This window comes from Takifugu flavidus, chromosome 17 (genome assembly GCF_003711565.1).
Source record: "Takifugu flavidus isolate HTHZ2018 chromosome 17, ASM371156v2, whole genome shotgun sequence".
Taxonomy (NCBI): Eukaryota; Metazoa; Chordata; class Actinopteri; order Tetraodontiformes; family Tetraodontidae; genus Takifugu; species Takifugu flavidus.
In genome coordinates this window covers 1,115,037-1,138,917 of record NC_079536.1, presented here as the reverse complement: position 1 = coordinate 1,138,917, position 23,881 = coordinate 1,115,037, and the positions used below count along the sequence as shown (strand labels likewise).

Genomic DNA, 23,881 nt, shown 5'->3' with positions numbered 1-23,881 from the left:
TTCTCCATTATCTTCCCCAGATGGCCAGATCAGAGGTCTTATTCCTGCCGAGGAACTTATCAACACCAGTAAACTATGCTGTCACGTTTTACGATGGGGGTCTACCACTTTCCGTCTGACTGTCTCCTCCTGGCCCCCAACCGTCCAAACAACATTCATGTCAAGGAAGGGTCAACTGACTTGCTTATGTTTATTCCTACTAAAGATTATATACTTTCCCTAACTTCTAAACTAACTGTAACAGAAAAAAAAACATATAGTATAACACATGCTAACAAGATAAAAGATGCTAACGATATATAATTCTCTTCAAAATAGAGATGATTTGATTTGATATGAAATAAAAGAACTGCGCCTGAAAATGAAGCAGAAGCAATAAAAACCCAACACCAGCGAAGCTTTCGAAGAATCTCAGATATTGATGAAACATTCTGGAAATCATGATGGAGAGATATTTTTCTCATGGCTCAAATTCCACAGCTATTAAGTGATTAAATGGATTTAATGGTGATATTCTGGAGTCCACAATTTCAGGTGAAGTTACACTGGGGAACAATTTGAAAATATCCTGTTGAGGTTTTTATTTTAAATTATTCTGATTAAAAATAAAATTGGCACGCTGATTCCAAAATTACAGTCATTTTCTCCCCAGCCTGTCAAGTTTTGAAAGCTTCTCCTCCAGATCAGCAAATTTCCCCTAATGAGCTGGAGTCAGACTGGCCAGCTGATGACAACTGGATCAGCTCCGTTGGTGCCGTCACCATTAAGAGGTGTGTGCAGCCCCCAAAAGGTCAGTACTGTCAATATCCTATAGGGGACACTTTGAACCAGAGGGGATCCTATAGATCAAAAAGTTGACCCAGTTTGATTCCGCACCCAAAAACGAACATCTGTCAGACGAACTCCAGTTGTTTCCCAGTATTTCAGTTAAAACGTGGACCAAATTGTTCTGAAGGGAGGCGCTTGTGCTGAATATGACGCGATCAAAACACAAACACGTGACGTGTAGAGGAAGAAGAAGGGAAAGTGAAAGGAAAGTTCTCAACTTCGGGCTCCATCTTGAGTGACCGAGCGCTGATGGAAAACCTCTAATATTCAGGTAGCATTTGGTTCTTTCACTGCTGTCGTCTCGAATCAATGTTCCGCTGCGAGATGCGGCTTAATAACCTGCGTGTTCGCAACGAGCGTGCGCGTATTTCGGACGCACATTGCGGCTGGTCGACGGGAATGTTGTGACGCATGATCAAACTTTGTAGCGTGTTTCCTCTAACTGCGTTTTCCGCTAACCCTGAGCCGACATTTTAGAGGTTGAGGAAGCACATTTTAAGATAAAAAATTCTTTAATTTGTATTTGTGTGCGTCCGTCTAATGCCACCGCACCTTTTGAAACACCCAGGAGAAACATTTTTTCCACAACTATTTTATATTTAACATGGTGTAAACTTTTAAGATGTCCCAAAACTTTTTTCCAATATATATGTGGCCTGTATGATGTACAGGGTGACATCATATAATAGATTTTGATGTGAATGAGCCGACAATACGTCATTGGACAGACCTCTGCTTGTCTTCATACTGAAAATCATGTTCTTTAATCTTCTTTTCTGTGTCAGCAGACTGTTCCTGCTTAACCGTTTAGACTCACATTTAAAAATGAGCGAACGTGTGAAGGAAGAGGAAGAGAGAGCAGAGTCCACAGTGCCCAGCTGTGTGTCCATGAAGAGCGACTGCTCCAAAGAAGGGGAAATAAACTTCAGAAGTTCAGACCAAATGTAAGAAAACTAAAGCGTGATGATGTGTTTGTGTGGAACCCTTTAAACTTTGGTATCAGACCTCAAGGCTCACCGTTAAAGTAAGGTTTTCTCAGTGGCGGGCCATTTCACACCCAGGCCTTCATCGTGCTCCGTCTGAATCAATCCAACCCTCAATAACCATTTTATGGCTATAAACTTCCACTGCAGGTACAGCTGCGACACACATAAAAACGCATCAAAAACAACCTGATAAAATTGCAATATTATTGTGACAGGCTCAGGTTTTGGGTTGCAGAAGAACTCAGACACAGACTTCTGCCAGCTTATTCTGCAGTTCAACTGCTGAAACAAACCACTTTATTAAACACTGAACTGAACACAGGAACGAAGGGAAGGCTTCAATCACACACACAACCTGGCTTATGGTGTGCAAGTGCAAACAGTAATTAAAACAGTAATTAAATACATCAACAGCCAGAACTAAATAAATAGAACACTAACATTTAAAGTTGCAAAAGATAATATTTACAACGAACAAAAACAGGGTTAACACCAACCTGAACCCACAGACACACTGCCACAAAGCATGCTGGGAAAATCCCACACTCACCCTCCCCAACACGCTAAATAATTTAGGAATATAGCAACATTTTAGTATAATAATCAGGATTTTCGATTTTACTAGAAAAAATCCTGATTGTTTGTACACAAAATCCACCCTCCTTCCTTTCCTCAAGAAGATTTCAATGACTCTGTTGTGCAGATTATCCGTGCGTTTCAGTTCCATCAAGACGTCCTTTTCTATCGCCATCCAAGCTAATGCTGAAAGTCGAGCCTGCCCTGTCGTATTTCTGGCATAAGTTTTAATTCGCTTTAGGGCTGAGAATGTCTGTTCAACAGAAGCAGTAGACACGCGGATGGTCACCGCCAAACACAGTCTATCAGTCTTTTTAAGATTTCCCTATTTTTTCACCTTTTCGTTGCGGAGCTCCGTCTTGAAAATGGCTTTGACAGTAAATCAGCGACTAAATCCATTTCTTCTCCTACTTCAGCCATCGTGGGTTGACAAAACAGCTGTTAAATCAACACAACAATATCTTTGCTTGTGCAGCTCCCTACAGATGCAGTTTGCTAGCTCTGGCTCGTGCACTCTCTGACTGTCCAATCAAAGCGCGTGAATACGCTGACGTTTCCTACGCCTGCTAGAGGGCCTTGGGGTCGCCAACTCAAAATCTGATTGGATGAAGCAACAGTTTGATCGACATTTTTTTTATGCTACAGGGCCTGCAGAACTGATTGTGAAGGCCTCCAGGCAGATTTCTTTGGCCCTGGCGACAAATAGTGGCTGAAATGTGATTGGTTAAATGCTTGAATATGAAAATACACGTCTGGAAGCAGCGCAACCAGGGGGCTGGCAATGACAGGAAGCGGACAGACCATTTGGAATTATTTAATACATATGGAATTATTTAATACATATTCATGGACAAAATATTATTTGACTGATGTTAATTATATTTTGAAATTATAATTAACATCCGTCTGTGATTCAGATATTTTTAGGCCAGCAGAGGAGGCCTTGCAGGCCCTGACGGCCCACCACTGGGTTTTCTGAACTGCATAACTCTGCCTTAGAACATTTCACAACCATACAAAACATCATTTTGTAGGTATTAGCCTCTACTATCATGAAAAATGAAATTAATCAGCTCTTAAAAATGAAACGGTGCACAGTCCTTTCACCATGTTGGCCTGTGGAAAACCAGTGTTGTCGGACTCGATGGACCAGCGTCCCCGTCGTTGCAGGACCACCGTTGGCCACCAGTTGGGTTTTTGGGATCAAAGTGGGGGCGTTTCCTGTATCCGGTTCTCCTCACGGATCCATGACTACAACATGTTGCTGCAAGTGCAGAGACGTTTGCTCTGGAAAGAACTTTAGAGCACATTCAGTGCTGCAGGATGAGGGGCTGGAAAAGGTGCCAGTTCTTTTCTCACTGCAGGGAACAGTTAAAAAAAGCAGCTTAAACTCTGAAAACATGAAAATTATACAGAGACATCATTGATTCAGTTGTTATCCAGAATGTATTAGAAATGTTCCTGTTTGATAAAAATGATTTGGGATTATTTAACTACAACCTCTACAGATTATTTACCTTCATCACGTCTCATCACTATTTCTGATGTTCCTCAGGATGGACGAGGACAGAGCAGAGTCCACAGTGTCCAGCTGTGTGTCCCTGAAGAGTGACTGGTCCAAAGATGGGGAAATAACCTTCAGAAGTTCAGACAAAATGTAAGAAAACTAAAGCGTGATGATGTGTTTGTGTGGCACCCTTTAAACTTTGGTAGTGCAAACAGTAATTAAAACAGTAATTAAATACATCAACAACCAGAACTAAATAAATAGAACACTAACATTTAAAGTTGCAAAAGATAATATTTACAATGAACAAAAACAGGGTTAACACCAACCTGAACCCACAGACACACTGCCACAAAGCATGCTGGGAAAATCCCACACTGACCCTCCCCAACACGCTAAATAATTTAGGAATATAGCAACATTTTAGTATAATAATCAGGATTTTCGATTTTACTCACCAAAAATCCTGATTGTACACAAAATCCACCCTCCTTCCTTTCCTCAAGAAGATTTCAATTACTCTGTTGTGCAGATTATCCGTGCGTTTCAGTTCCATCAAGACGTCCTTTTCTATCGCCATCCAAGCTAATGCTGAAAGTCGAGCCTGCCCTGTCGTATTTCTGGCATAAGTTTTAATTCGCTTTAGGTCTGAGAATGTCCGTTCAACAGAAGCAGTAGACACGCGGATGGTCACCGCCAAACACAGTCTATCGGTCTTTTTAAGATTTCCCTATTTTTCTTCACCTTTTCGTTGCGGAGCTCCATCTTGAAAATGGCTTTGACAGTAAATCAGCGACTAAATCCATTTCTTCTCCTACTTCAGCCATTGTGGGTTGACAAAACAGCTGTTAAATCAACACAACAATATCTTTGCTTGTGCAGCTCCCTACAGATGCAGTTTGCTAGCTCTGGCTCGTGCACTCTCTGACTGTCCAATCAAAGCGCGTGAATACGCTGACGTTTCCTACGCCTGCTAGAAGGCCTTGGGGTCGCCAACTCAAAATCTGATTGGATGAAGCAACAGTTTGATCGACATGTTTTTTATGCTACAGGGCCTGCAGAACTGATTGTGAAGGCCTCCAGGCAGATTTCTTTGACCCTGGCAACAAATAGTGGCTGAAATGTGATTGGTTAAATGCTTGAATATGAAAATACACGTCTGGAAGCAGCGCAACCAGGGGGCTGGCAATGAAAGGAAGCGGGCAGACCATTTGGAATTATTTAATACATATGGAATTATTTAATACATATTCATGGACAAAATATGATTTGACTGATGTTAATTATATTTTCAAAATATAATTAACATCAGTCTGTGATTCAGATATTTTTAGGCCAGCAGAGGAGGCCTTGCAGGCCCTGACGGCCCACCACTGGGTTTTTGAACTGCATAACTCTGCCTTAGAACATTTCACAACCATACAAAACATCATTTTGTAGGTATTAGCCTCTACTATCGTGAAAAATTACTTTAATCAGCTCTTTAAAATGAAACGGTGCACAGTCCTTTCACCATGTTGGCCTGTGGAAAACCAGTGTTGTCGGACTCGATGGACCAGCGTCCCCGTCGTTGCCGGACCACCGTTGGCCACCAGTTGGGTTTTTGGGATCAAAGTGGGGGCGTTTCCTGTATCCGGTTCTCCTCACGGATCCATGACTACAACATGTTGCTGCAAGTGCAGAGACGTTTGCTCTGGAAAGAACTTTAGAGCACATTCAGTGCTGCAGGATGAGGGGCTGGAAAAGGTGCCAGTTCTTTTCTCACTGCAGGGAACAGTTAAAAAAAGCAGCTTAAACTCTGAAAACATGAAAATTATACAGAGACATCATTGATTCAGTTGTTATCCAGAATGTATTAGAAATGTTCCTGTTTGATAAAAATGATTTGGGATTATTTAACTACAACCTCTACAGATTATTTACCTTCATCACGTCTCATCACTATTTCTGATGTTTCCTCAGGATGGACGAGGACAGAGCAGAGTCCACAGTGTCCAGCTGTGTGTCCCTGAAGAGCGACTGGTCCAAAAATGGGGAAATAAACTTCAGAAGTTCAGACAAAATGTAAGAAAACTAAAGCGTGATGATGTGTTTGTGTGGCACCCTTTAAACTTTGGTAGTGCAAACAGTAATTAAAACAGTAATTAAATACATCAACAACCAGAACTAAATAAATAGAACACTAACATTTAAAGTTGCAAAAGATAATATTTACAATGAACAAAAACAGGGTTAACACCAACCTGAACCCACAGACACACTGCCACAAAGCATGCTGGGAAAATCCCACACTGACCCTCCCCAACACGCTAAATAATTTAGGAATATAGCAACATTTTAGTATAATAATCAGGATTTTCGATTTTACTCACAAAAATCCTGATTGTTTGTACACAAAATCCATCCTCCTTCCTTTCCTCAAGAAGATTTCAATGACTCTGTTGTGCAGATTATCCGTGCGTTTCAGTTCCATCAAGACGTCCTTTTCTATCGCCATCCAAGCTAATGCTGAAAGTCGAGCCTGCCCTGTCGTATTTCTGGCATAAGTTTTAATTCGCTTTAGGGCTGAGAATGTCTGTTCAACAGAAGCAGTAGACACGGGGATGGTCACCGCCAAACACAGTCTATCAGTCTTTTTAAGATTTCCCTATTTTTCTTCACCTTTTCGTTGCGGAGCTCCGTCTTGAAAATGGCTTTGACAGTAAATCAGCGACTAAATCCATTTCTTCTCCTACTTCAGCCATGTGGGTTGACAAAACAGCTGTTAAATCAACACAACAATATCTTTGCTTGTGCAGCTCCCTACAGATGCAGTTTGCTAGCTCTGGCTCGTGCACTCTCTGACTGTCCAATCAAAGCGCGTGAATACGCTGACGTTTCCTACGCCTGCTAGAAGGCCTTGGGGTCGCCAACTCAAAATCTGATTGGATGAAGCAACAGTTTGATCGACATTTTTTTTATGCTACAGGGCCTGCAGAACTGATTGTGAAGGCCTCCAGGCAGATTTCTTTGATCCTGGCGACAAATAGTGGCTGAAATGTGATTGGTTAAATGCTTGAATATGAAAATACACGTCTGGAAGCAGCGCAACCAGGGGGCTGGCAATGACAGGAAGCGGGCAGACCATTTGGAATTATTTAATACATATGGAATTATTTAATACATATTCATGGACAAAATATGATTTGACTGATGTTAATTATATTTTGAAATTATAATTAACATCAGTCTGTGATTCAGATATTTTTAGGCCAGCAGAGAAGGCCTTGCAGGCCCTGACGGCCCACCACTGGGTTTTCTGAACTGCATAACTCTGCCTTAGAACATTTCACAACCATACAAAACATCATTTTGTAGGTATTAGCCTCTACTATCGTGAAAAATGAAATTAATCAGCTCTTAAAAATGAAACGGTGCACAGTCCTTTCACCATGTTGGCCTGTGGAAAACCAGTGTTGTCGGACTCGATGGACCAGCGTCCCCGTCGTTGCAGGACCACCGTTGGCCACCAGTTGGGTTTTTGGGATCAAAGTGGGGGCGTTTCCTGTATCCGGTTCTCCTCACGGATCCATGACTACAACATGTTGCTGCAAGTGCAGAGACGTTTGCTCTGGAAAGAACTTTAGAGCACATTCAGTGCTGCAGGATGAGGGGCTGGAAAAGGTGCCAGTTCTTTTCTCACTGCAGGGAACAGTTAAAAAAAGCAGCTTAAACTCTGAAAACATGAAAATTATACAGAGACATCATTGATTCAGTTGTTATCCAGAATGTATTAGAAATGTTCCTGTTTGATAAAAATGATTTGGGATTATTTAACTACAACCTCGACAGATTATTTACCTTCATCACAGTCTCATCACTATTTCTGATGTTTCCTCAGGATGGACGAGGACAGAGCAGAGTCCACAGTGTCCAGCTGTGTGTCCCTGAAGAGTGACTGGTCCAAAAATGGGGAAATAAACTTCAGAAGTTCAGACAAAATGTAAGAAAACTAAAGCGTGATGATGTGTTTGTGTGGCACCCTTTAAACTTTGGTCGTGCAAACAGTAATTAAAACAGTAATTAAATACATCAACAACCAGAACTAAATAAATAGAACACTAACATTTAAAGTTGCAAAAGATAACATTTACAACGAACAAAAACAGGGTTAACACCAACCTGAACCCACAGACACACTGCCACAAAGCATGCTGGGAAAATCCCACACTGACCCTCCCCAACACGCTAAATTATTTAGGAATATAGCAACATTTTAGTATAATAATCAGGATTTTCGATTTTACTCACCAAAAATCCTGATTGTACACAAAATCCACCCTCCTTCCTTTCCTCAAGAAGATTTCAATGACTCTGTTGTGCAGATTATCCGTGCGTTTCAGTTCCATCAAGACGTCCTTTTCTATCGCCATCCAAGCTAATGCTGAAAGTCGAGCCTGCCCTGTCGTATTTCTGGCTTAAGTTTTAATTCGCTTTAGGGCTGAGAATGTCCGTTCAACAGAAGCAGTAGACACGGGGATGGTCACCGCCAAACACAGTCTATCAGTCTTTTTAAGATTTCCCTATTTTTCTTCACCTTTTCGTTGCGGAGCTCCATCTTGAAAATGGCTTTGACAGTAAATCAGCGACTAAATCCATTTCTTCTCCTACTTCAGCCATTGTGGGTTGACAAAACAGCTGTTAAATCAACACAACAATATCTTTGCTTGTGCAGCTCCCTACAGATGCAGTTTGCTAGCTCTGGCTCGTGCACTCTCTGACTGTCCAATCAAAGCGCGTGAATACGCTGACGTTTCCTACGCCTGCTAGAAGGCCTTGGGGTCGCCAACTCAAAATCTGATTGGATGAAGCAACAGTTTGATCGACATTTTTTTTATGCTACAGGGCCTGCAGAACTGATTGTGAAGGCCTCCAGGCAGATTTCTTTGACCCTGGCGACAAATAGTGGCTGAAATGTGATTGGTTAAATGCTTGAATATGAAAATACACGTCTGGAAGCAGCGCAACCAGGGGGCTGGCAATGACAGGAAGCGGACAGACCATTTGGAATTATTTAATACATATGGAATTATTTAATACATATTCATGGACAAAATATGATTTGACTGATGTTAATTATATTTTCAAAATATAATTAACATCAGTCTGTGATTCAGATATTTTTAGGCCAGCAGAGGAGGCCTTGCAGGCCCTGACGGCCCACCACTGGGTTTTTTGAACTGCATAACTCTGCCTTAGAACATTTCACAACCATACAAAACATCATTTTGTAGGTATTAGCCTCTACTATCGTGAAAAATGAAATTAATCAGCTCTTAAAAATGAAACGGTGCACAGTCCTTTCACCATGTTGGCCTGTGGAAAACCAGTGTTGTCGGACTCGATGGACCAGCGTCCCCGTCGTTGCAGGACCACCGTTGGCCACCAGTTGGGTTTTGGGATCAAAGTGGGGGCGTTTCCTGTATCCGGTTCTCCTCACGGATCCATGACTACAACATGTTGCTGCAAGTGCAGAGACGTTTGCTCTGGAAAGAACTTTAGAGCACATTCAGTGCTGCAGGATGAGGGGCTGGAAAAGGTGCCAGTTCTTTTCTCACTGCAGGGAACAGTTAAAAAAAGCAGCTTAAACTCTGAAAACATGAAAATTATACAGATACATCATTGATTCAGTTGTTATCCAGAATGTATTAGAAATGTTCCTGTTTGATAAAAATGATTTGGGATTATTGAACTACAACCTCTACAGATTATTTACCTTCATCACGTCTCATCACTATTTCTGATGTTTCCTCAGGATGGACGAGGACAGAGCAGAGTCCACAGTGCCCAGCTGTGTGTCCCTGAAGAGTGACTGGTCCAAAAATGGGGAAATAAACTTCAGAAGTTCAGACAAAATGTAAGAAAACTAAAGCGTGATGATGTGTTTGTGTGGCACCCTTTAAACTTTGGTAGTGCAAACAGTAATTAAAACAGTAATTAAATACATCAACAACCAGAACTAAATAAATAGAACGCTAACATTTAAAGTTGCAAAAGATAACATTTACAACGAACAAAAACAGGGTTAACACCAACCTGAACCCACAGACACACTGCCACAAAGCATGCTGGGAAAATCCCACACTGACCCTCCCCAACACGCTAAATAATTTAGGAATATAGCAACATTTTAGTATAATAATCAGGATTTTCGATTTTAATCACCAAAAATCCTGATTGTTTGTACACAAAATCCATCCTCCTTCCTTTCCTCAATAAGATTTCAATTACTCTGTTGTGCAGATTATCCGTGCGTTTCAGTTCCATCAAGACGTCCTTTTCTATCGCCATCCAAGCTAATGCTGAAAGTCGAGCCTGCCCTGTCGTATTTCTGGCTTAAGTTTTAATTCGCTTTAGGGCTGAGAATGTCCGTTCAACAGAAGCAGTAGACACGGGGATGGTCACCGCCAAACACAGTCTATCAGTCTTTTTAAGATTCCCTATTTTTCTTCACCTTTTCGTTGCGGAGCTCCATCTTGAAAATGGCTTTGACAGTAAATCAGCGACTAAATCCATTTCTTCTCCTACTTCAGCCATTGTGGGTTGACAAAACAGCTGTTAAATCAACACAACAATATCTTTGCTTGTGCAGCTCCCTACAGATGCAGTTTGCTAGCTCTGGCTCGTGCACTCTCTGACTGTCCAATCAAAGCGCGTGAATACGCTGACGTTTCCTACGCCTGCTAGAAGGCCTTGGGGTCGCCAACTCAAAATCTGATTGGATGAAGCAACAGTTTGATCGACATTTTTTTTATGCTACAGGGCCTGCAGAACTGATTGTGAAGGCCTCCAGGCAGATTTCTTTGACCCTGGCAACAAATAGTGGCTGAAATGTGATTGGTTAAATGCTTGAATATGAAAATACACGTCTGGAAGCAGCGCAACCAGGGGGCTGGCAATGAAAGGAAGCGGACAGACCATTTGGAATTATTTAATACATATTGAATTATTTAATACATATTCATGGCAAAATATTATTTGACTGATGTTAATTATATTTTGAAATTATAATTAACATCAGTCTGTGATTCAGATATTTTTAGGCCAGCAGAGGAGGCCTTGCAGGCCCTGACGGCCCACCACTGGGTTTTTGAACTGCATAACTCTGCCTTAGAACATTTCACAACCATACAAAACATCATTTTGTAGGTATTAGCCTCTACTATCGTGAAAAATTAAATTAATCAGCTCTTAAAAATGAAACGGTGCACAGTCCTTTCACCATGTTGGCCTGTGGAAAACCAGTGTTGTCGGACTCGATGGACCAGCGTCCCCGTCGTTGCAGGACCACCGTTGGCCACCAGTTGGGTTTTTGGGATCAAAGTGGGGGCGTTTCCTGTATCCGGTTCTCCTCACGGATCCATGACTACAACATGTTGCTGCAAGTGCAGAGACGTTTGCTCTGGAAAGAACTTTAGAGCACATTCAGTGCTGCAGGATGAGGGGCTGGAAAAGGTGCCAGTTCTTTTCTCACTGCAGGGAACAGTTAAAAAAAGCAGCTTAAACTCTGAAAACATGAAAATTATACAGAGACATCATTGATTCAGTTGTTATCCAGAATGTATTAGAAATGTTCCTGTTTGATAAAAATGATTTGGGATTATTTAACTACAACCTCTACAGATTATTTACCTTCATCACAGTCTCATCACTATTTCTGATGTTTCCTCAGGATGGACGAGGACAGAGCAGAGTCCACAGTGTCCAGCTGTGTGTCCCTGAAGAGCGACTGGTCCAAAAATGGGGAAATAAACTTCAGAAGTTCAGACAAAATGTAAGAAAACTAAAGCGTGATGATGTGTTTGTGTGGCACCCTTTAAACTTTGGTAGTGCAAACAGTAATTAAAACAGTAATTAAATACATCAACAACCAGAACTAAATAAATAGAACACTAACATTTAAAGTTGCAAAAGATAATATTTACAATGAACAAAAACAGGGTTAACACCAACCTGAACCCACAGACACACTGCCACAAAGCATGCTGGGAAAATCCCACACTCACCCTCCCCAACACGCTAAATAATTTAGGAATATAGCAACATTTTAGTATAATAATCAGGATTTTCGATTTTACTCACCAAAAATCCTGATTGTTTGTACACAAAATCCATCCTCCTTCCTTTCCTCAAGAAGATTTCAATGACTCTGTTGTGCAGATTATCCGTGCGTTTCAGTTCCATCAAGACGTCCTTTTCTATCGCCATCCAAGCTAATGCTGAAAGTCGAGCCTGCCCTGTCGTATTTCTGGCATAAGTTTTAATTCGCTTTAGGGCTGAGAATGTCCGTTCAACAGAAGCAGTAGACACGGGGATGGTCACCGCCAAACACAGTCTATCAGTCTTTTTAAGATTTCCCTATTTTTCTTCACCTTTTCGTTGCGGAGCTCCATCTTGAAAATGGCTTTGACAGTAAATCAGCGACTAAATCCATTTCTTCTCCTACTTCAGCCATTGTGGGTTGACAAAACAGCTGTTAAATCAACACAACAATATCTTTGCTTGTGCAGCTCCCTACAGATGCAGTTTGCTAGCTCTGGCTCGTGCACTCTCTGACTGTCCAATCAAAGCGCGTGAATACGCTGACGTTTCCTACGCCTGCTAGAAGGCCTTGGGGTCGCCAACTCAAAATCTGATTGGATGAAGCAACAGTTTGATCAACATGTTTTTTATGCTACAGGGCCTGCAGAACTGATTGTGAAGGCCTCCAGGCAGATTTCTTTGACCCTGGCAACAAATAGTGGCTGAAATGTGATTGGTTAAATGCTTGAATATGAAAATACACGTCTGGAAGCAGCGCAACCAGGGGGCTGGCAATGACAGGAAGCGGACAGACCATTTGGAATTATTTAATACATATGGAATTATTTAATACATATTCATGGACAAAATATTATTTGACTGATGTTAATTATATTTTCAAAATATATTAACATCAGTCTGTGATTCAGATATTTTTAGGCCAGCAGAGGAGGCCTTGCAGGCCCTGACGGCCCACCACTGGGTTTTCTGAACTGCATAACTCTGCCTTAGAACATTTCACAACCATACAAAACATCATTTTGTAGGTATTAGCCTCTACTATCGTGAAAAATGAAATTAATCAGCTCTTAAAAATGAAACGGTGCACCAACATGTCAGGTGTTCGCTCCCATTAACTCCCATGTTAATTTTAGTGTGGTAAATCTTTTAAAACTGAAAATTGCTTGTGTTTTTAACTGGTCATTTCTCCTACATGGGTTAACATCATCTCACAAAAATTCCTAGGCATATATTTTAAAGTTTCCCAACAATATCCATCATTGCAGAGTGCTCCAGCTCTCCATTTAGATACGGATGGGTAAGACATGGCAGGTCTGTGCAGCTTGTTCTGCCACACTGTTCCACCACATGTCATGAAAATTCATTAAAAAGTCTATTTTTAAGGCTCCTGGTTCTAATAAACCCATAGACAACAATATCAGTCATTTCTAAATGGTTGAAATAAGCTTTTGAATACGCGTGACCTCTGTGCTATTTAATGATCAGTTTCAGAGACCAGACGACTGTATTTGGAGCATAAATGGAGAACTTTTGTTCTATTCTATGAGTTTATGTTCCTGATTTGGCACTTTTATTTTTAACATTAATTCACAACGAAGAAAAGCCACTAAACACTTAGATCAAATACACTTTTCTCCAACTAAACGAGCTTGTTAGAACCTAAATAACTTTATATTTTTTGCTCAGTGTTCATTCAATCTTCAACTGTCAGAGCAAACTGAAAGTAGAAGTGAACGCAGCCTTTCTTAGGCGTTGCTAACGCCCAGTAGACATGTATAACCACTATTCCCATTTTTGACAGGTATCAGAAACGGTCTGCTTCCATTGGAGATTCCTCCTGTCCCGAGGGTGAAAACAAACGGAGAACTGAACTGCAGACCGCCGACCTGAACAACAGCGTCTCACGTAAGCTCGTACATTTGTATTTATAAGATACTTTTGGGTCGGAATAAAGGAACAACTTGTGTATTTACAATGTGCAAGAGAAGATCCAGAGAGCTCTTGTTTGGTTCTACTGGAACCCCTGGACCCTCTTCAGACCTTCCTAAATGCTTAGACAGTATTTAGCAACATTTAGTCATTTAGTTCTGGAAAGTGTTAAAGAGTTGAAGGCAGGTGACCTTTACAGGACAATGGGTCTGCTGAGTATGATGTGTTTGGAGAAGGTTTGATGTGTTTTTCTAAATCATCCAGCTTTTACCAGCTGTTTAGTCCAAGCAAACTCTTGGAAGACATGGAAATGGTTGTTATAGACTAAATTACATTGAAACCCAATGAAATAAAAGAATAGGTGTACATAAGAAGACATAACATTCAAAAGTGACAGTAAGATGGGTCATTACCCGACTGTTGCTTCTATCATTCAAACATGACAGAATATTTTCCAGTTGAGGACATCTGTGTTACTGCTGTAGATGACAATTGTAAAAGGATTTAAAAGATTGTTTGTTTCAGAGGGTGGTGAACTGCAGGAGGTGATAGAAGGTCATAAGATGAGTCTGAAGAGAAGATGTGAACATGTGACTGAAGGAACTAATGAAGCAGGAAGGGGAACCCTGCTGAACAAGATCTACACTGAGCTCTACATCACTGAGGGACAAAGTGAGGAGGTGGACACACAACATGAGGTGAGACAGCTTGAGAGAACCTCCAAGAAGAACATCCAGGACACTCCAATCAAGTGCCAGGACATCTTCAAAGTCTTATCTGAGCAACAGAGACACATCAGAGTGGTTCTGACCAACGGTGTCGCCGGCGTTGGAAAAACCTTCTCAGTGCAGAAGTTCAGTCTGGACTGGGCAGAAGGTTTGGAGAACCAAGACATCAGTCTGGTGCTTCTGCTCTCATTCAGGGAGCTGAACTTGATCAGAGATGAGCAGCACAGTCTTCTCTCACTGCTTCATGTTTTCCATCCAACATTACAGAAGATCAGAGCAGAAGATCTGACTGTCTGGAAACTTCTGTTCGTCTTTGATGGCCTGGATGAAAGCAGATTTTCACTGTGTTTCAAGAAGCATCAGGTCATCTCTGATGTCACACAAGTATCGTCCGTTGACGTGCTCCTGGTGAACCTCATCCAGGGGAACCTGCTTCCCTCAGCTCTCCTCTGGATCACCTCCAGACCTGCAGCAGCCTATCAGATTCCTCCCTCGTGTGTTGACAGGATCACAGAAGTACGAGGCTTCACTGACTCCCAGAAGGAGGAGTACTTCAGGAGGAGGTTCAGTGATGAAGATCTGTCCAAGGGAATCATCTCACACATCAAGGCCTCCAGGAGCCTCCACATCATGTGTCGGATCCCAGTTTTCTGCTGGATCACTGCTATAGTTCTGGAGGACATGATGACCAGAGACCAGAGAGGAGAGCTGCCCAAAACCCTGACTGACCTCTACTCACACTTCCTGAGGGTTCAGATAAAGAGGAAGAAGCAGAAGTATGGAGGAAAGCAGAGACCAGAGGAACTGACTGAGGCTGACAAAGAACTCCTTCTGAAGTTGAGTCAGCTGGCGTTTAAACATCTGGAGAAAGGAAACATCATGTTCTACTCAGAAGACCTGGAGCGATGTGGACTGGACGTCTCCGAGGTGTCGGTGTACTCAGGAGTTTGTACAGAGATCCTCAAGAGAGAGAGTGTGATCTCCCAGAAATCAGTCTACTGCTTTGTTCATCCGAGCATTCAGGAGTTTCTGGCTGCCGTCTACATGTTCCACCGTTACACCAGGAAAGACACAGCGGTTATAAATAAGTTCATAAAATACGATCCAGTCACATCTCTTGATGACTTCCTCAGGAGAGCACTAATGAAATCTCTTGAAAGTAAAAATGGCCACCTGGACTTGTTTGTTCGCTTCCTTCATGGTCTCTCTCTGGAGTCCAATCAGAGGATCTTGGGTGGACTGTTGGATCAGATGGAGAACCACCCAGAAACCATCCAGAAGGTCCTCAACAACCTGAAGGAGGTGAACAGTGATGGAATCTCCCCAGACAGAAGCATCAACATCTTGCACTGTCTGATGGAGATGAGGGACGACGTCGCCTGATTCCAGCTGTGAGGAACTGCAGGAAGGCCGTGTAAGTCCCGTCTGGTGAGGTATTTAAATCTGTAGGCGTTTAAAGGTTTGGAAAGGTTGCAACACCCAGGTGCAGAACAGAAATGGCATCTAGAACTTTTACCAAAACAATTGACCAGTGGCTCAAGTGAGTTTGAGAGGGGAAGAGCTCAGAACTGTTACTCCTCCAGGTTGAGAGGAGCCAGTGCAGGTGGTTCAGGCCTCTGGCCAGGATGCCTCAGGACGTCTCTATGGGAGGTGTGTCAGGCATGTTCATCTGGCAGGACCCCCAGGGTAGTGACACCAGCTGATTGATCTTGTAAAAAGTCCAACGTGTAAACTGGAGACTCTCAGGTCAGCACGTGATGGAAGGTCCATGATTGAGTAATTTACTTTAACAGACAGTTCTTTGGCTTCATATAATCAAATAAGGGAAAAATGGACCTGCAGGGGTCTGAATTTGGGCTGATTCTGCCTGGTGGAATTGAGAGAACAGTAGACCAGCTAGATGAACTTTAGCTGCTCTGATACAGACCATCACACATCTGTACAGAGGCCACATTTCCACTACAAGCCAACTCATTTTTGGACTGTTTGTTCTGCAGTGTCAAGGATAAAATGGCTGTCGAGCATGTTGACACTCCGGGACTGTTAAACAAGAACTTGTTCCACTTCTGGAGCAGATGGGACTCAAGTCCTCTTTTAAAATTGAGTTTTTCTTCTTCAGATCGAAAGCTGTGTGAAGATGGAGATGGTGCTGACCAGAGATTAACCTGGGACACGTCACAAACGTCTCCTCCTTCAAACTCCGCAGGAGTCCGGGTCTAAATAATCCGCGTCTTTCACTCAGTCATGTGTGTGTGTGTGTGTGTGTGTGTGTGTGTGTGTGTGTGTGTGTGTGTGTGTGTGTGTGTGTGTGTGTGTGTGTGTGTGTGTGTGTGTGTGTGTGTGTGTAGGCTGGTAAAACCCAGTGTAGATTAGATTTGTCTTGTTTTATTTTAGGCTGGCCACAAAACCGCCCAAACATTCAGACCAATCAAAAATGGTTCTTCCTGTCTTTTAAAGATCAGAAGGAAAACTAGAAAACCCAAAAAGAAAGCTGCTGCAGTGTGCCATGCCCCTTCTCTACTGAGAAAAGTCATCCCAAAAAAGAGAAAAGCCCAAGTGTGAAGTGAGCACCCTGTTAAACCTTGGTACCGAAAGCCTGCAGTCATTCTCATCTGAGGTGGCTTCATTCCAGCCAGAAGCCCAAACCTGCCTCCCTCTTAAAGGGGCAGCAGGTCAGTCCAACCACAGAAACCTTCATGAAGATCTGAAGCTTTCAGCATCCACAATTGTTGCACCTCACTTCCATTGGAGTCCAAATCAGAAGTCAACAAGTTGATTCTACACCGATTCTACACAATGCAACCATTTTAAAAAGGTTTCCATCCATAAGTTTTCACACATTTTTATATAAATCTGTTTGTTCATCGCCTCCTTCTTTTGTAATGATCGTTAAAGAAAATGACCTTATTTGAGTTTTTCTCCTCACAAATATGACTTTCTATGAACGATGCAATAAATGCAGCTTGCAATCTAAGACAATATGGAAGTATGTGTATATAATAGTAGTGGAAGTAGCTCATAAAATAATACATTTGCTCTTCTAATCGAATCTTTCTATGTTATTAAAGAAAAATCTGCTTTTAGTCAACAACATCTAAGACATCAACCAAAAATCCTAATTTTCTATAATCTAATTGTTAGATCCATTATATTAAAGTTATCTCTTATTTGCTTTTACCTCGTTATATTCCTTATTCTTGTTATATTGTCTCTCATTACTTAATGTTTCTTATTATTTGCTAATGCTTAATGTTCATGATGCTTGGTATGTCACCTCGAACTTCTCGGATCAAGGGCGACAGAAATGCGGCGGCTGTTGGAGAAGTGGCATTGACTGGAGACAGAGCTGCAGAGCATGACCCAGGAGCTGGGTTAGGGTCAGGGCCTGACCCAGGAGCTGGGTTAGGGTCAGGGCCTGACCCAGGAGCTGGGTTAGGGTTAGGGCCTGACCCAGGAGATGTTCTCTTAATCTGTCTGATATAGAACAATGTGCTGTTTGTGAGCTAAGCTAATCAAATCAGTGAAGGCCTACGTATAATCTCACCATTATGATTTACAGTCTCTTGCTCTGTATGGGACCTGCTATCTTGTGTTTTCCCCCTCCCTTAGACACATTTGACTTCTGTAACTAGGGACCTCCTAATTTCAATAAAAGAAGGATGGGGGGAGGATGGGGGGAGGTGTGCGTCAGAACGTGTTGGAGATCTGGAACTGAGCACATCTCTCCATTCTCCTTGCAAGTAAAATTCCAAACTGTTGTCTTTGCCTCATTTGTTTCTCTCGTGTTTCAGGTTGTTTGAACCTAACATTTTGGTCCTTCGAGCCGGATTCCAACACACCTGAAGGGTCCAGTGGGTGAGGCTGAACCTCAGGAAAGCCGTGGCCACGGCAGGCCGCCTCATAGCGACCTATGATACCCTTTCCGGGACTGGGCTTCAGCTCACTGATTGGACCCTGACGGTTGACGGAATTCCAGGAGGAAAAGGCAACAGTGGTGAGCATGTCTTGAATTCAAAAGTGTGTGTGTGATGATGATTGTCGGGGACTTAATGTAAAAATTGCGATAGACACTAAGGCAGTGTTTTGGGAGAGAGGAACCCGAAAGTCCTCTGAGAGACGCAATGAGAAACAAACCCTGTGAATACTAGTCAATGGCAGGTAAACAAGAGTACTAAGGGCAGTACCAAGGCAGGGCGAGGGAGTCCTGGCCACGTGAAGAAGAAATTAAGTCACGACAAATCATCCAAAAGAGTGATTGTGAGTGTGAAAGGATTGTTAAATACCACTAGGTATTTTCAATCATACCAAAGCGGTGGGACAGGAAGTGATGAGGCCCTTGTGGATGCAGAGGCAAGACTCTCCACTCCAAAGAGTTGAAGTGAGAAGTACCACAACGGTTTGATTAATTATCACCCCACTGAGATCAACATCCCAGTTTTAGGTCACCCTATGTGCAAGACTGGACCAAATTCTTAATAAAAAAACAAAGACAAAAAAAAACCCCAAAACAAAAAAAACCCCGGTAAATTAGGATAAGGTTAACCCATAAACGTCTCCTCCTTCAAACTCCGCAGGAGTCCGGGTCTAAATAATCCGCGTCTTTCACTCAGTCATTCAGTGTTTTTGGCTGTTTAAAGCTCAAAATGAACCCACGAACATAAAACTTTAAATCTTGATGTAACTTTTCAAATGTTTCAGACAGATTAAATGTCACATATCACTTATTTCACTGATGTTTTTCTTTTACCGTCGTCTAGTTCATCTCAGCTGTGAGTGAGTGAGTGTGTGTGTGTGTGTGTGTGTGTGTAGGCTGGTAAAACCCAGTGTTGAGACCGATTGGACCGGGTCCACGTTGACAGTTCTCAAGGACAAAAACTCGACACAACTACAGCAAATCCGATTTTATTTCCTGCACATTTAAAAGCAGATAAAAGTACAAGCTTCTATCTGTGACAGCCCATCATTCTGGAAATCACCTCCCTGTCGATGGTGGAGTGGTTCCTTCAGGCGTGAGCTGCGTTTTTGAACCGAACCCTCAGAACCTTCGGTTCCGGTCCAAAGACACAGGTCAGCGAGCCTGAACCCTGCTGGTCAAAGTATTGCAGTGCACAAGGACCCCCCGGTAACCCGGCGAAACCCGTCACTGCAATAAATTAACGTGTTTCGTCTTCAGACTTCCTCAGTATCGACACCAGTGCATCGGCCAGTTTTTACAATCAACAAACAAACAAACAAAAACAGAGCCCCACAGCTGAGTAGATGGGTTCTTTCTGTAAAGAAAAGCTGACTGAGGAGAGAAACCAGAAGTAAACACACGAGAGTAGAAAACAGGCACGAGCTCAGGGACAGAGTGGCGGAGCCTGGTTATAGATTACCAGGTTACCGCCGTGCTAATCAGATGGTGTCGTCTCAGCACGAGTCCGAAGTTCACTATTCAGACAAATGTGGCGCGTGTCAATCAAACAGGTTCTTGCTTTTAGTTCTAAGCTTCTGAGCAGGACTTTAGACTCTGGGTTTGAGAAGGCTGCGCAGGAGACTCCAGAACCATCAGGTTTGTTGAACGTGAACAGCAAACCTGGCAACCGAGCGATTGTTAAACCCAGGTCGGTCACACAAAAGGCCTCAATCACCCAAACCCGTCCCACAAAGATGACATCAGCAGCTCTTTAGGTAGCAAATCCATTCTAAAAGAAAAACAATCCCATAGAAAATGTCCTCATGTGCCTGTAACATGTATCACTTCCCCCCCTCCTGCGACAGCTTCAGAGCGTGTGTGTGTGTCTGCGCATGTGTGTGTGTCTGCGTGTGTGTGTGTGACAGTTTTTAAGATGAAAATAGAAAACCAGCCATTGCTGTGCTTGGCACTGGTTAAAGTTCCTCAGAGGATGCTCAGTGTGGCCTCCTTCCTCCTCTTCTTCCTCCTCTTTCTTCTTCTTCGTCACAGAAAGGTGTGTGAAGATCGCCCGTCACTCATCTGAGCCAGCGGAGCGTTTCTGACTCCTCTTGCGAGGAGATCTTTTGGGAGAAGCCTTGTCTGAAAAGGAGACACCATTCGGTTGTTTTGAGTTGTTCTTCAGTTTGGGGTTAAAGTTCAAAATCTGCTCTAAATATAGAGAAGCGCTCAGATCAGAACACAGACAGAGCTACTGTAAGTGGATCAACCAAAGACAGGCGACACGGAACATCAGCAGGGTGGAAGGGTTAACAGAGCAGAGCTCCACACACACACGCACACACACACACACACACACACACACACACGAACCTCACCTCTGCGACTCTGCACTGAAGACAGGGAAACATGACAGCGAGGAAGGCGGAGAGAGAAGAAGAGAAGAAGTGAGTGTTCATGCACAGTGACGGTTTAAGGAGCAGCAGCTCTGCTTCATCAACGATCCATCACGTCTGAGCTCAGAACCTGTTCCACCGTCCACACTTCACTCAGCCCGACGGCGCTTTCAAAGGTTCCTAGAACCCAAATTCGTGTGCGTTTGTTCAGAGACGGAGCCACCTCTGCCCCAGAACACCAACAGAACCGGAGCTAAACTGAAGACGTGTGGCGTGGCGGGACGACAGCGCGGGACACACGAGCGGACGGGACCACAGAGAAGGTGCACGAGAGCAGCGTCGCACTTACTGATCTGGTTGAGTGTTTCCTGGGGGATCCAGCTGAGGTCCACGCCGTTGTGGCTGGAGGTTCCCATTTCCACCTTTGGAGCCGGGCGCCGTCTCTGCAGGGGAAACGCCGCCGCAAATTAGTTTAGAGTCCTCTCGAGTCAACATGGTCAGTTGATAATTAAAAAAAAAACAATCTACACAGGTTTTTCTACCTTTCTGGACTCCAGCAGCTGATGAAGACCGATGATGACGAGCAGGCCGAGACCCGACAGGAAGACGTACATGAAGATGCTGGGGAGGAGAAACGGGCGGCACAATCAGGGCGACAGCAGCCAAAGAGAAGCAAGAAGGCTCAAAAGCAGACACACGTACGTCTCTCCATCCAAGCCGTCTTCCCTCTCTGTGATGGTCACAGTCTGGTTGAAAACTGCATCCTGGAAAATGTTTCCCTGAACAAAAAGAAAACTAAATCAGGTCCCAACTCTCCTGAAACCAACTTTTTCCTAACAAAGGAGACAAAGTTGTGAGAGAGTTTTTACCACAGATTTATTACCAATTCTGCTCAATTCGATGAACTGAGACTCATTTCCGACACACGTGCACTTACACTGTTGTCCTTGTAGTTGAGGTTGATAACGAGTCCGAACGGCCGCCCCCCCATCGGCTCTGCAGGGATAAACGAGTACTCAAAGGTGGCCTGACGTGCAGGAGGAACTATGGTGCCGAGCTGAAGAGCAGTGAAGTTTTGGATGTAGAACTGGAAATCCTGAAAGGAAGCAAACAGAACTGAGCCGGGAGGTCCAAGATCTCAGCTGGCAGCAGGAGCAGAACTGCAGGTTTCTCTACCTGAGGGTAACGAAAAGAAGCATCCAGAGACTCCACAACGAAGTCCTCCGAGCCCTTGTTGGTGAAGCCCAGCAGGAACTTGACGATGTTGTTGGCGGGGAAGTCTGAAGTGATACACAGCTTTAGTTTAAACCGTGGATGTTATTATTTTTTTTATTGCTGCTGCCAGGTCCTCAAAAGATTAGGCACCTTCTCCCTTGACAAACAGAATCGTGGTGTCAGCGTTGGGCGATGCTTTCACTTCTCCAACCAGAGCTTCTTCTTCTTCATCTTCTTTTTCTTCTGTCTACAGACACCCCAGCACCAGTTTCAGTTAATTCCGTTCAATAGTAACATCGTGTCTACTGTGTGTTATATATACGCTCAGTGTATGTCTGATCAAGATCGAATCTGCTCACCAGCTCTGTGTTTTCATCATCCTCCACTTCTGCCTCATCATCTTCATCCTCTGCCGTCACGTCTTCTACTATGTCTTCGTCCACAGCCTCGGCCTCCTCATCCTCAGTCAGGTCCTGGGCACTCACCTCTGGACCTGATGGTTACAACAGAATTCTCAATTACATCTGTATATGAAAGGCTACTCTAAAATGTCTTATAAACCTTTTGTATGGCAATAATATTTTTTCTGTTAAGACGAATCAGTGCAGCTCCGAGATTAATCAGAATCTATGAATACCCCAGATTTATTATCACAAATTTAATGTTTAAACAGATTTGCAGTGCAGGATGCCCGACAAAAACAAGTGTTGCTTTGTTTCAATCAAACGATTTGTGGCCACTTTGGGCTAAATGGGGAGGCCACTGAGGACTGATCACAAGTTAATTTCCTTCAGAAGCAAGAAACTGACTCCAAGTTGTTAGCTTCTCCGTTAGCAACGAGCTTACAAGCACACCACATAATACAATTTGGTGCAACATTCGTCCTCAATATATTTATTGGAATAAATTACAGCATCAACTCCGGCGCAATTACGTTTAGAGGTTTTAATACGCGTTTGGGTGCAGTTAAAACATTACCGGAACCAGATAGCCTTGGTGCTAACGGCTACATTGAGACACTAAGGACACGTCAGTGTAAGCAGGAGTAAACATTACCGCACTAAGGTCAATCGAAGACAACCACACTAACATTACACATTTGTTGAAAACATACAGCCTTAGTGAACGAAATAAATTTAAGAGAAACCAACTTTTGGCAACACATGTCTGAGGAAGGATGGCCTTTACTCTTTTCAAAGCATCTAGTTAGCTAATAGGCTAATAGCCCCATGTTAAACCCAGCAGCTAATTATAAAATGTCTTTCCTTTGTAGAAAGCCTTCATAAAGACTTACCTTTAATGAGTAAGGACGCTGGGAACGCTAACAAAACCAGCAGCAGCAACTTCGGTAGAAATTTCATCATTTTATAGTCGAAATCAGTGCGTTTTCATTCAGTGTTGGTCAGACCAGCGACAGCGTCGGACTATGTAGGAGGGTGCACCGCTGCTTCCGGTTTCGTCACTTCGGCGCATGCGCACATCACACTGGTCGGAACGAGTTATAACAAATGTTGCCAAATTCCGAATTCTGTCTGATCAAGACTTAAACGACGAAACGACTTGTTAAACGACAAAGATGCACCTGAAACTGAGCTCAGGACCTTCCAAATCCAAGGAAGAAATTAATCGCATTAAATGGGAAGTAGTTCAGACACAACACCGGAAGTGGAGTGGCTGCAACAGACGCCCCCAAACCAGACCCGTACTTTTATTTTTACTCCAAAAAATTAATCTGTCCTCGG

General features: G+C 43.1%; 2 protein-coding genes across 8 annotated transcripts; one reads left to right on the top strand and one right to left on the bottom strand.

Annotated features, from left to right (window-relative positions):
• The first annotated feature begins 674 nt into the window (after positions 1–674).
• Positions 675–18,389, top strand: LOC130513640 (protein NLRC3-like). Of its 6 annotated transcripts, XM_057012482.1 has the most exons (10): positions 678–1,099; positions 1,617–1,772; positions 3,946–4,047; positions 5,860–5,961; positions 7,778–7,879; positions 9,692–9,793; positions 11,609–11,710; positions 13,781–13,884; positions 14,434–16,050; positions 16,756–18,389. In XM_057012482.1, exons 2-9 carry the CDS (start codon positions 1,654–1,656, stop codon positions 16,017–16,019), a joined length of 2,319 nt encoding a protein of 772 aa, XP_056868462.1. In that variant the 5' UTR covers positions 678–1,099; positions 1,617–1,653; the 3' UTR covers positions 16,020–16,050; positions 16,756–18,389. The 6 variants fall into 6 exon arrangements, with proteins under 6 accessions (XP_056868464.1, XP_056868463.1, XP_056868466.1 ...); XM_057012483.1 differs by lacking the exon at positions 3,946–4,047 and having other exon boundaries at positions 676–1,099; XM_057012484.1 differs by lacking the exons at positions 3,946–4,047; positions 7,778–7,879 and having other exon boundaries at positions 675–1,099.
• A 1,133-nt stretch (positions 18,390–19,522) lies between these two features.
• Positions 19,523–23,683, bottom strand: ssr1 (signal sequence receptor, alpha). 2 transcript variants are annotated; one of them, XM_057012489.1, is made up of 10 exons: positions 23,434–23,683; positions 22,499–22,632; positions 22,290–22,386; positions 22,101–22,204; positions 21,862–22,020; positions 21,627–21,703; positions 21,467–21,545; positions 21,274–21,367; positions 20,907–20,921; positions 19,523–20,670 (listed from the first exon to the last, which is right to left on the bottom strand). In XM_057012489.1, the coding sequence occupies exons 1-10, from the start codon at positions 23,501–23,503 to the stop codon at positions 20,603–20,605; spliced, it is 897 nt and encodes a 298-aa protein (XP_056868469.1). In that variant the 5' UTR covers positions 23,504–23,683; the 3' UTR covers positions 19,523–20,602. The 2 variants fall into 2 exon arrangements, with proteins under 2 accessions (XP_056868469.1, XP_056868470.1); XM_057012490.1 differs by lacking the exon at positions 20,907–20,921.
• Positions 23,684–23,881: the final 198 nt, after the last annotated feature.

Bases quoted from the DNA above. Each gene is read 5' to 3' on its own strand.
- LOC130513640 (XM_057012482.1), top strand. From the start codon at position 1,654: ATGAGCGAACGTGTGAAGGAAGAGGAAGAGAGAGCAGAGTCCACAGTG. The intron at 1,773-3,945 runs GTAAGAAAACTA...GATGTTCCTCAG, and splicing joins TTCAGAAGTTCAGACCAAAT to GATGGACGAGGACAGAGCAG. The intron at 13,885-14,433 runs GTAAGCTCGTAC...TGTTTGTTTCAG, and splicing joins CCTGAACAACAGCGTCTCAC to AGGGTGGTGAACTGCAGGAG.
- ssr1 (XM_057012489.1), bottom strand. From the start codon at position 23,503: ATGATGAAATTTCTACCGAAGTTGCTGCTGCTGGTTTTGTTAGCGTTC. The intron at 22,633-23,433 runs GTAAGTCTTTAT...TGTAACCATCAG, and splicing joins AGCGTCCTTACTCATTAAAG to GTCCAGAGGTGAGTGCCCAG. The intron at 21,704-21,861 runs GTAAGTGCACGT...CTTTTTGTTCAG, and splicing joins TCAACTACAAGGACAACAGT to GGAAACATTTTCCAGGATGC.